Genomic DNA, 13,292 nt, shown 5'->3' with positions numbered 1-13,292 from the left:
TGAAATGTGCACAAAGATGATAGTTTTTTTACTTATCAGCGTCACTTCTAGCGAATAGATTAATAGAAACTAACGAAATGTGTGACTTTTATGCACGTTTTGCATGGGGAGTGTCAACGACTGGTGAATCCACTAGAGAAAATCGAATTCCAAAATATGATTTTAATTACAAAAAAAAAAAGTGTTTGTTGTGAAACTCGAAAAGCGGGTTCAATTTTAGAGTATTAGTTGCTCAGTGGTAGCAAATGGTTGGGATTTCTGTCCTTGCGTTCTATTTCTGTAGATTTGCAGCGATTTATCTGACTTCAATGAATAACAAGGTGAGAAAAAGCGAGTTCAGTGCTAAGTATGTAAGAAAATTAAGTTGATAAGCATAAAAAATAGTACAAATACAAGTTCAAAGACCAAACAGATTTTTTTACCTCTAATCATCGTGTCCTTTATTTATGTATTTTATTGCGTCTTCGGTAGCATGGACTCGGCTTTGGCTGAACAATATGAGTATTGGGGGAAAAATGGAGCTAAAATCTTACTTTATCTTACACTGAGTTCCCATCTAATTTTACGAATTGCACTTAAAAGCCTTCTTTCATCCTACCATCAAGAATACTAAAAAATTATACGTCACCGAAAGCTAGTGGACTAACCCGATTCACTGCCTCCTAAATGCACTTAAAAATACTTTCATAATTGAGAAACCAAGCCCCCCGGACATAGTCCAATAGTGTAAATGACAAGAGTAGGGTTATCTCACGCCTTGCTGGCAGTCGCAATTTGGGGGTTCGATTCCTGAGACATGAAATTGGACTCCTTGTAGGCGCAGTGTACAGACAACTCTTGTTTCTTAGCCTGTTGGGGCACATCCCGAGATTTACTTCTCTCACAAAGCTCTAGGGGCGGGGCGAGGCGGTGGAAGCCCTTAAGGTTAGGGTTCAACCTTTATAATTGAGAAACCAAGATATTGGAAAGTATTTTAGTTTTATGGGTTCAATTACACTGTATTAGAAAAAAATAATAGTAATAATAAAAAAATCTAGATGTATTGAATTGTAGAAAAAATTAAAAATCTTATTATTATACAATATAGAGTCGTCGAGCGATATCATCAAATATATCTATATTTGTGTTGTTCGGATAGTAGAAAATAATTTAATAATGACCTATGTTCTCACGGGATAATCTCTGGCCTTTTGATTTGTCTTCTATATGTTGACAGTTAACATCAATAAAAGCTATAAATCAAGTGCGTTGAACTTTGGCAGCAGTACAACTATTATCTTAATCAACAACTAGTTGAGAATCTAATCATATTTGCATTAACACCTAAAGTTGATTGATTCGGGAAAAATATCAGTTCTTTGAAAAATGGTTACCTAATTCTACCTGCTCGCACTTGATAAATGTATTTTATATATTTATTTGAACTTTTAAACTTGATTATTTATTGTTAAATTGAGCGGATTTCTACCTAATTTAAGTTAATTATGTTAATTGTAGAAAAAACCCCGCTTAGGATACAGTTGGAGCGGAAAAAACAATGTGATTTTGAGTTTAATGGGAGTTGATTTGGATCATATAAGGTCAGCTGGATTGCACATGCTACTTACAGTATCTTTGATTAACTTTATTTTCCATGAAAATGTTCTTAATTTTGATGTTTGATTGATTTTTTTCTATAAAAGATATTTTTCAAAAGTTGGTCATATGACTATATTTTCCTTATTAAAAATATATATATATATATATATATATATATATATATATATATGGGGAAGGATAAATTTTTGTTTTTTAGACAATTCACTCTCTTTTATCTACCCCCTCTTTCATCTAACCACCAATAAAATATGGACAAATATAACATTTTCTGCATTGAAAATTAGACCAATCAAACATAATTAATTAATAATTTACATGCAATCAATTTTCTAAAATTTATTTATTTTTATATAAATTTCATGCTTACAGTCAAACACACCGTCTATTCTTTGATGTTAAAGCAAAATTCATGTGGAATTATTGGCCTGAAATTGTGAGTGAAAATGGAAGTCATTTTCTGCGAGTGGCTGAATCTATTCAATTATCAACACAACACCATCCTTTGTTTGAAAATGAAGACAGACAAGATAAGTTTGGTAATGCATGATGAATGAATAGGAACCTGATTGAAACATTTGTTGGCGAATCAAACTCTTCAAAGAAAATCTTAAAAAATTCAACGTATGATACTTGGACTAAACCAGTGATCACAACTAATGATGAATAGCATTATTCAAAAATGAGCAGTGTACATCTAAACCATTGCATTTAAAATAAACATAAATAATAAATTTGTCTAATTTATTGTTGGGAAAATTTACACCGATTACGTGTATATTATATTCATAAAAGCATACCGGTTATTTGCGTGAAATCGAAACGTAATTTCGACTTACCGAAATAGGATTTGAGAAGCAAAACATAAAAATTACCGAATCTGAATGCATGGATATGGATTCATCCCTTTCGATTCTTGAACAAAAGCAAATTATTCTTTTGATTGAACCTTGCAACATAAACATATAAACAATGTTAATCATTTCCCGAAATCAAAATATAATCAAAATAAATCAGAAAATTGTAGGAAGAAAGATGCAAGTGATGAATTTTTGGTCGAGGCAAGTGTTTGACACTTGGTCCTTAAGATGAATTTGCCCCGCATCGGTGCTAACGATTTTTCGACAATCATCTCCCAAGATACAACGACCACATCAAGTCATAGGAGCACTCCAAATGACTTTGACCAGCAAACTCGAACAGAATTCTCTCTCTATCAAGGAAATGCATGAAAATGCTATGGAATTAGAAATGAGAGAATTGCAAGAGGAGAATGAATGCTCAATACAATTGGTGTACCCAAAACCATGTCCATAGGGTTCTATTTATAGATACAGAAAGGGTGCAAATGAAATAGTGTGGGCCAAAACATGCATCCTTTCAAAAAGTTGCAACACTCAGCCAAAATCTGCATCCTTTCGAAAAGTTGCAGCACTTCATTTCTTCCAATTTTGGACCGTAATTTCTCTTTCATCCGAAATTGGTTTCGAGATTCCAAATATACCACAACGATCTACTCGACGAGTAGAATAAGTTGGTCTATTTACTTTTGTAATTTGGCCATCGGATCAAGTCTGAATATTTGGTCGAAGTTGACACGTTGTCACACCTTTTCAATTTCCAATTTTTGGTTAATTATTTGAACCAATTCCTACAATCCCCCACATGAATGGAAATTGGGTACGTATATGCAAATGCAATGATATGATGCAATGTAGAGAGGGTGCAAAAAAACACTGCATCAGGGAAGGTAGCTTCTGGCCTTGAACCTCCCTTAGTGAAATATCATCGGACTTACTTAGCTAATTGGTGAATGTGATGTCTTGAACCATTCAGCCTTTAGTATAAGTCAAGACAATGATACTCACACAATGTCTTCTCTAAACCGTTCATGGTTCTCATGACTTGGTTCATTTTGGCCCTGAACCCTTGGTTCTGCGAGTGTTTAGAGAATTTAAGTTTTGAATAATTCTTATTGAAGCGACCACACTTCATACTCACATAGGTGACCTCCTATTAAGAGTGTTCTGCCTTACTCCACTTGACTTAATCAAGATTTAAGAATCATTAAAAGATTATCTTAACCTCTTGCAACTCTACAGAAAACACTTTAATAATGAGTTAGGAAATTATTTTCCTAAATGCTTCGTGGAATCCCCATAACTTAGTTGTCTCTTTGAACCAAGATATTGGGATCTCTAGTCAACAAGGTAGAGTTACCATTACAAGGACTCTAACGTAGTAGGCTTTACCTCATTCCCTTCGATATGCAGTATTCGTGATCTTTCTTAGTAAATCTCTTTAAAGGTACCACAAGTTTACATTATTGAGATCAACTGCTTAACGGTATTACGTCTATAACTTATACGTCTAGACTTACCGTTACTTATGACTTAGTATCTTATCAAATATTTCTAGCTAATGATCGATTTATTTGATTGATACAAATTATCACCACCAAGAAATCCTCTTATGAAGCTACATGCCTCATTAGTTTTATCTAAAACTTTATCAATTTTCAAACAATACTGTTAGAGGATTTTCTATCTAATTATTACACTAATCAACCATGTTTACAAGTGAATTTTAGAATCGTGGGTATTCAATATCATCATTGAAACATTACCATGTATTCGAACTTTATGAATATTCTTCATATATTCCAATTGTTCTTGCATGTCTAAACAAACGCCATAATCGGCTTTACAACCCATTTTATCCACTTTAGACTTAGTATATATGATCCTTATAATTAGTATAAGGGTTTTCTATCTTTCCACCATCAAAAGGTATCGTTCTTTGATTATAAGATAGAAGTAAACGTAACTGTTAAACTGAGTTACCCCCATAATTCCTCAATTAAGAATACATATGCAATCTAGTAACGTTGCATTCACAAGTTTTAAACTTCTCATTCAAGTTCACGAGTTACCCCCACAATTCCTCAATTAAGAATACATATGCAATCTAGTAACGTTGCATCCATAAGTTTTAAACTTTTCATTCAAGTTCACGATTATTTATGATAACCCCCACATCTTTGGGTTACAATTGAACCTAGGATTCAGCAACTTTTTCATAGTTCTATTCATTTATCTTTTGATAATATCCGTATAGAGTGCTTCGTGAAAGTCTAAATACTTTCAAAGTAGTGGTCGTTGACTCACAATTTATTTCAATTAAAGTTGCACATAACGTACTTCAATCTAATTAATTTTGATCATCCAAACTAAATAAAGGCCATCATATGGACCAACAATGTTTTCCAAGCATATACCAACTTAATTGATTTCATGATTGAAGTCAAATTCAACAATAAAGGGGGCTAAGCATTGCAACTTCTTCAAACATATGCAACTTGTCACAATTGTGACATTTCACATGATAGTTTCATTTCAACCGTCGGTTGAAAAGTTGTGTTCTTAAAAGACACAATTCTACAAGAGGACGCACCTCTTGAATTAATCTATATAAAGAGACACACCCATTGGAAATTAATCATACCAAAAGTCATGATTCTCCATATGAAAAGACACATCTTTCTATGCGAAATTTTCTACAATTTTCCAACAATTCCAAATAAATAAGCGACTGAATTCTCATTACTAAATAATGATTTCCATTATAATTAGGACAAAATCTCATTTTATCATACTCTTATGCAACTATAATTTTGCATAAGTCATCTCATTTAATTTCATAGAATTAAATGAGGCTATTATCATAAATCAAGGTTTGTATTATTTTCAAACCAATATCGAATGGACATATACCGGATTTACAATTTACCGTATTGACACATACCGTATATGTCACTTACCGGATTGACGCATACTATATATGCAACTCATCGTATATGCGTGCTGCTTACCGTATATACGACCTACCGTATATGCAACTTACCGTATATGGTAGCTTACCGTATTTGGCAGCTTACCAGCTTACAGTATATGCATATACCAAATTTTACAGGTGTTATCAGTTCATACTAGAATGAAAAGTCACCAAATTCATGCCCTTTGTTTCACAAAATTCTAACACTTTAGAATTTTCCCATATGGAATATCATACTATATTACATAGTATGCATTTTAAAACTCCAACCATTAATCATATGGGTGAATGTCAAAACTTATGCATCCTTAAGAGAGCATGTGCAAATAATTTATTTTCAAATATTTATTCAAATGACAGTTACAAAATGAGGCATGAAATGTATTTTATAATTCAATGAATCATAGTCAGAATTTAATATCCAACGTGAATGGAGAATAAATATATCATTAAACACATATTTAATGAAACTTTATTCCATGAATAGAACCCACCATATATCATGATTTGGAGTCCCATTTTGCACAAAGTTAACAAATCGAAAATGTGCAATAACCCACTTTTACGTATAATTCCATGGCAAAATCGATTTAGTTCTCAATTTTCACGCCAATAAACAATTCATAGAATCTAACAATTTCATGGCTAAAAAAAAACAATTCAAGATTCTTTACATAATGAATTAGACAAGTCAAATAGATCCCTTTTTGACACAGGGTTTAAATTGCAATTAAAATTGAAAGGTCACCATGCCACAATTTCATAATTCAAATAATAAAGGCTGCCACCAAATTCATTTATATCCATGATCATGCAATTGAAGTATATGTCTGCATAAATGGTTATTTAAAAATTGAACCAACTGGTCTCATGAAAACACGTATTGGGCTTGCAACCATTCTTTTATTATCATATTTTTAATGGCCGTTTCATCATTTAATTTTGAACTGACTCAATAATCCTAGCGTTAAAGGTGCCATCACAGTTGCATTTAAACCAAGAAGTCACATGCACTTACATTACAGCAGCCATGTGTAACAATTGCAACATTAAAATTTTCATCATATTATAACCGAATGGACGGCATAATAGGCAGTTAAAACATAATTAAATTCACAATTGCACAAGTAATTAATTACTAGATAAATTGAAGCAACCCTTCATGTAATTTATTTAATATCATTAAACCAATAACTTATTCATTAAATATGCATCTTTTCGTATAAGCACTCGTTCGTATGCAAGGCAATTTTACTTGGTAGCACAACTTATGGTAAAAGACCAATTCATGCCATTTTAGAAATGTGTAAGATACATCCTTCAACAATATGCATATTTTATTTAATTCATCAGAATATATTAAGACATTCTGGCTCCAATTATTTTTGCACGAATTCTGTTTCATGGAGAACAGAACCATCAATATGAGTACACAAACACCCAATCAAGATTCCTCATGCACAAAACCACTTGTTTAATTAAAAGATGCCAACAAAAAACTGCCAACTTTCCAATTGGTATCACAATTTCGGCAAGTACAATTATTTGGAATATCATATATACCATTAATTTAAGTGCTTAACCAATTGTCAGTTTACAAATTCACGTGTTTATACACAATTTTCAGAATTACACACTATATAATTTCCAAGAACGTAAATATAAAATGCACGAGAAAATCAACAAAATTCATCTTAAGATTATTGGGGAAATTTACACGGATTACGTGCTTATTATATTCACAAAAGTATACCGGTTATTTGCGTAAAATCGAAACGTAATTTCGACTTACAAAAATAGGATTTGAGAAGCAAAACTATAAAAGTTACCGAATCTGAATGCATGAATATGGATTCACCCCTTTTGATTCTTGAACGTAAGCAAATTATTCTTTTGATCGAACCTTGCAACATAAACATGTAAACAATGTTAATCATTTCCCGAAATCAAAATATAATCAAAAGAAATCAGAAAACTGTAGGAAGAAAGATGCAAGTGATGAATTTTTGGTCGAGGCAAGTGTTTAACACTTGGTCCTTAAGATGAATTTGCCCAGCATCAGTGCTAATGATTTTTCGAAAATCATCTCCCAAAATACAAGGACCACGTTAAGCCATAAGAGCACTCCAAATGACTTCGACCAGCGAACTCAAATGGAATTCTCTCTCTACCAAGGAAATGCATGAAAATGCTATAGAATTAGAAATGAAAGAATTGCAAAAGGAGAATGAATGCTCAATACAATTGGTGTACCCAAAATCATGTTCATAGGGTTCTATTTATAGATGCAGAAAGGGTGCAAATGAAGTAGTGTGGGCCAAAACGTGCATCCTTTCAAAAAGTTGCAATACTTGGCCAAAACCTGCATCCTTTCGAAAAGTTGCAACACTTCATTTCTTCCAACTTTGGACCGTAATTTCTCATTCATCCGTAATTAGTTTCGAGATTCCAAATATACCACGACGATCTACTCAATGAGTAGAATAAGTTGATCTATTTACTTTTATAATTTGACCATCAGATCAAGTCCAAATATTTAGTCGAAATTGACACGTAGTCAAACCTTTTCATTTTCCACTTTTACACACCTCTTCATTTTCCATTTTTTGGTTAATTATTTGAACCAATTCCTACATTTATAACCATTCAAGCTTTTGGATGGATTGATTTACCTGTATAAAACCTTGCAAGCTCAAGTAAAAAAATTGTGTCGAAAACAAGGTGCATGTAAGTAATAGCAGCATTAGAAAGTCATAAAAAGTAAGCATCTGTGTTCATATATTTGTCAGCTGTCGAGTTTAAATATACCAAACATATCAATAATGGAGATACCTTTCCCAATCTCAAAACTTTCACCTTGCTATTCATTCTTCCCAAATGAGTAAACTAATTCATCGACGATGCTTCTGCTCTAGGGTAAGATTCTAAAAAGAGAGAATGTATAATAACCTGACGCAAGCAAAATAAAATGATTTTCTTACAGTAGATTTGGTAAATAACACTCTCTTGTACGCATTTATATCTGCTCAAATTCTTCATTACTTTTGAGACAAAATAAATTTATAAAACTAACTCTACAGGCGCCCAGAAGTTATTAAAAGAAAAAAAAAAAAGAACGAACGAGCCATCAACTTTTGTTGGCTTGTGATTACTACTTTATGACCAATAAAGAGCAACAACCCACACGATCTTGTTGTCTGAGCGAAGAAGTTGGGGGTTGATGTTAAGGTGGTACACAATGCGTCAGTGATGAATGCAATTGGAGTTTGCGGGTTATAGCTTTATCGGTATGGGGAGACAATTTCAATACCTTTTTTCACAGAGAACTGGAGGCCAGGGACGGAGCCAGCACCTGGCTAGCCGGCACAGCCGCCCGTGCTGGCTCTGGCGAGAGAAAATTTTGCATATAAATGAAGTGTAAAAAATAAATATATTTAGCTTCACTTCATTCACAACAAAGTGGTTGTGGCTTAAATGGTAGCGCTCTTGTTTTGCAAATGAGAGGCATGGTGTTCGATTCCTCTCTTCCACCACCTTGTCTTTTGAATTTTTTATATAATTAAATAACTCTATAAAATTAGTGTCTACTTTCCTGGACAAAAATGCTATAGCTCAAATGGTAAATTGTTAGCTTTGCATTTGAGAGGCATGGAGTTCAATTCCCTTAATCTCCACTTCTTCTATTGATTTTTAACACAATAAATAATAGCTAAACAATTCTATATTATTAGTTTTTGTTTCGAAAATAATTTCTTTAAGAAATTTGTCAACTCAAGTTTTTACTTCATAATATATATTTTATTGGGTCATTTTTTTTATCAATTTATTTTGTAAAATTCAAATTTGGACAATTTAAGTATTGATTTTTGTTCTTTTAAGAGTTCAAAAATATTTTTCTTTTTGGGGGTAAAAAGTAGCTCTAAAAATCACCGTTTTAAAAATTTATTGGCTTAAATTATTGCTTTATATTATATAATTTTATTGTTAGATATTATTAATTTAATTCAAATTCGAACTATTTTAAATACCGATCTTTATTTTTTTAAGTGTTCGAAAAACACTTTTCTTTTTTAAGGTAAAAAAATATATCTAAAATTCACCGTTTTAAAAATTTTGAATAGGTTACGCCTAAACTCCAAGCTTGTATTTATCATTTAATCACTTTGTACGTATAAACTTCATCTTGTCTCGTGTAAGTTCATAAAATTTGAAATTTGATCGTGCATATATGATTCAAAAAATGTATTTTTATTCTTTATTATTTTGGGTTGTGTAGAATTATTTTTTCATATGTATATGATTTTTTATATTTTAATGTATTTATATATTGATTGAAGATTCTTTTAATATAAATTAATTAAATATTAATAAACAATCTTGCTCTATTGGATGATCGCTGAATGGTCGTTCGATGCTCCGCCCTAGATCACTCGAGTGGCTAGATCCGTCCTTGCTGGAGGCCTGATAGTTTTTACGAAAATATTAGAAGAAATAGAACACTCGGATTGCACACACTTTGCTTGTTAGGTAGAGTCAACATTTTTATTCTTATACTCTTGGAGTTGATATGTAGTGGTTAATTTTTAAATGTCTGTATTTTTTGAAACTTACTGCACATTTTGATATTTTCAGATATACGAGTGATGGAACCCTCACTAGAATCCTTGTGCATAGTGACGAGGCTAATATGTCCCATCATTATAGAACTCAACCTTGCTTTATTTTCCATCACTCCATTTTTCTCCTGCACATACATTCAATTACTTGGACCAATATTAACATGTTTGCTCGTGATATTTCAGAGGAAAAAGAGAGTATGAGCCACCAAGGTATATGACAATAAACGCTGCAATTGAATAGCTCTTAGAGATTGAGCAAAACCGTAGAGAATTAGGTATGTTCATGAGTTCTCGCCATTTTATGCAATTCCTACGAAGTTATAATAAGAGTTGCACATTAAAAATAAAAAGAATCACTTCATGATATGAGTGGAAACCACTAACAACAATCATTATAAACCTGAGCTGATCATTGCACGCTATCCGAATTGCAGCATATATTAAGGACACTTCATGTGTTGGTTTGGCTCGAGTAGGCAGTGAAGATCAAGCAATAGTCGCAGGTTCGATGAAGCAACTTTTGACAATAGATTTTGGATCACCTTTGCATTGCCTCGTCATAGTAGGCAACGTTCACCCGGTAGAAGAAGAAATGTTGGAATTTTATACTGTTGGCAAAAGTTCAAACAAGCTTCTTAATTTTTATCGGCTGCATTAGTGCTATAGCATAATCAATTGTTGTACACTATTTCTTTCTTTATGATCTCACCAAATACAAATATAAGTTTTGAGTTTGTGGATTATTGGTAAAATTTCACCGAAAAGTGGAGATGAAGACAAGCGTTTTCCCTTTGATATTATGTGATCTCACAAGAGATGTTATTTATTAGATAAAACTTCCGTGATCCATAATATTTTTGATTATTTGATTTTATGCAAGAAATCTTGTGTGTACAAGAATCTTGCAGCCTGTGTAGTTAAATAAAGCATTGAATGAGAAAATAAATGTCTATCTACCATAGGATAATAGAGATTGGATGTTGCATCTTTTGGAATTCTATTAGGGGCCATATCGTCTTTACATACCTAATGCACTTTAATGTCATGTTCTTGTATTTCTGGTGTTTGTCACATTGGTGTCTAGTTGAGTACCTTCTTGCAAAGCTAGTTTCTGCAAAATTTAGCGTCTTGCTACTATGTTGGCTTTTTTTTACAGTTTGTTTTTTCTTTTGTTTGATCGAGTGTCATGATGCATTGACTCGATATGAGCTACGGTGACTTAGATTTTGTGATGAGTTATGCCTTTTAATGTGACAACTCCTTGTGGGTGACATAACGGGAATAGACTCTCGTGGACAATTATAGACCGTCTCAATATGCCTTGATCGAATATCAGTAACCAATAAATTAGTTGACAAATTTTTATCACATCTAGTTTGATCTTATTCGATAGGGTAAGTAGCACAAAACATCTATATATTTCAATGTAATTGTGCAAAACGTTCATACCTTTTATTTTTTTGGCATTTTTACCTCTATTTTCACCTTTCGTTGCACAAAATGTCATTTTCATTCATTTTTCCAATAAAAAGACGATTTTACCCGCCTATTCAAATAAAGCAAAATGAAATGAAATGAACTAATTGCAACAATAGTCCCAAATTTTCAAAAAATTACAAATTAATCACAAATATATAATTAAAAATAAAAACTAAATAAACAAAAATTAGTCATGTTCTTCCTCCACTAAATAAATAAACAAGAATTTTGATTTTTAATTATATATTTGTGAGTAATTTGTAATTTTTGAAAATTTGGCACTATTGTTGCTATTGAGTTCTTTTATTTATTTTTTTTTTTGTTTTATTTGAATACAAGGGTAAAATTGTCTTTTTATTGGAAAATGGATGAAAATGACATTTTTGCGCAATGAAAGGTGGCAAATAGGGTGAAAATGTCTAAAAATAAAATGTATGAACGTTTTGCACAATAACATTGAAATATAGAGATGTTTTATGCTATTTACCCTATTTGATATATTCACTTAAGCTACGAAATGTACTTTGCTTAAGATATTAGTACATCATAAAATGTTATTCCCCAATATCCTAATACAAGTTTGAAAGGGAGACTAGAAAGCAGGATGTTGTCGACTCGCATGTGTTAAGCATAGAACTTATGTTCATTCTAAGCCATGATCAAACTCTATCCAATCCACTAGACTGTGTAGATTTGATGACGGAATCGAAAGGCAAATGCACTTGTGGATAAGATGGATCCTTCATCTATTACTTAATGCAATTGATCAACCCACCAAAGGGTCATGATGCTTTATTAACACATAAAAGGTGACCAATGCTGCAATTTTCTTTCAAGCGAAATACTGTACATAAAATTAAATCAAGAAAACACAATTGACGAAGAATCTGCATAAGAAAAGTAAAAATCTCAACATTATAGAATTTCAATAAGTAGTAAAAGTCGAACATGAATGAGTTCTTTTCCATGGCATCATTTACACTTATCATGTAAAGGGGGACCCAAAATCACAGGCTTCGCTGCCTCTTCTGCAAGCTTCACCGATATGAAATCGCACAAAATCTGGCATTGGCCTGCAAATAATCTCCATATTTGGCCTGCGAATGTTCTGAGCAATCCAAAAGGAACAATAAACCTCAACAATCTGCATGGAATTGCCAGTAAATGAAGACTGACATCTCTTTCATCCATTACTCGGATAATCTTAGTTTCTTGATTTGTATTAATATGCCTTTCTTCTCTGTATCTTTCAACGCAGAAGCTAAACCAAAATAAGGGTTTTAGCTTTACGATACAAGAAATTAAGAAACACCTTTACGCAAGGAGTGAACTAGAAATTAAGTAAAGAATACCTACTACGATTCTAACCTGAATTCTCTTAGGTTTATATCCATGTTAAGAATTAAGGTTTCGGAGTGCTCCGCGTTATTTGTAGGAGAAAAGTTTTTCACGTGTCCTAATCCTATAATGAAAAGGAAAGAAATGTTGCTCCACGTTATTTGTATGACAGAAGTTTTTCTCGTGTCCTAGTCCTCGAATGAAAAGGAAAGAAATGTCTGGACTTTTGTTTGAAAGCGATTATTTGATAATCTTTTTTTTTCTGCTTATTTTCAACTATGCATTCTTTAAAAATATTAATTTTTAAATGTTCCCATAACTTCTTTCTACTTTTTTAATTGTGTTTTCTCAAAAAATAAAAATTTACTTTTGAAATAATCACTTCAATGCAAGGACAAGGGTGAATGGGATTGTTTTCGGAAGGGT

The 13,292-nt window shown here is 32.3% G+C and overlaps 1 protein-coding gene and 1 pseudogene across 1 annotated transcript; one reads left to right on the top strand and one right to left on the bottom strand.

Moving 5' to 3' along the window:
- Positions 1 to 245: 245 nt before the first annotated feature.
- On the top strand, positions 246 to 10,839 carry LOC111397892 (annotated as a pseudogene).
- Positions 10,840 to 12,403: 1,564 nt separating this feature from the next.
- On the bottom strand, positions 12,404 to 12,979 carry LOC111396986. Its single transcript, XM_023023638.1, has 2 exons — positions 12,897 to 12,979; positions 12,404 to 12,789 (listed from the first exon to the last, which is right to left on the bottom strand). The coding sequence occupies exons 1-2, from the start codon at positions 12,920 to 12,922 to the stop codon at positions 12,501 to 12,503; spliced, it is 315 nt and encodes a 104-aa protein (XP_022879406.1). The 5' UTR covers positions 12,923 to 12,979; the 3' UTR covers positions 12,404 to 12,500.
- Between the last annotated feature and the right edge of the window lie 313 nt (positions 12,980 to 13,292).

This window comes from Olea europaea, chromosome 7 (genome assembly GCF_002742605.1).
Source record: "Olea europaea var. sylvestris chromosome 7, O_europaea_v1, whole genome shotgun sequence".
In the NCBI taxonomy this organism is placed as follows: domain Eukaryota; kingdom Viridiplantae; phylum Streptophyta; class Magnoliopsida; order Lamiales; family Oleaceae; genus Olea; species Olea europaea.
The sequence above is the reverse complement of the archived record's forward strand: the minus strand, read 5'-3'. Positions and strand labels throughout refer to the sequence as shown.

What these genes read in the sequence shown, in the direction of transcription:
- LOC111396986 (XM_023023638.1), bottom strand. Translation starts at nt 12,922, where the DNA reads ATGGATATAAACCTAAGAGAATTCAG. An exon ending in ATAAACCTAAGAGAATTCAG is followed by an intron (nt 12,790 to 12,896) that starts GTTAGAATCGTA and finishes ATTTTGGTTTAG; the next exon opens with CTTCTGCGTTGAAAGATACA.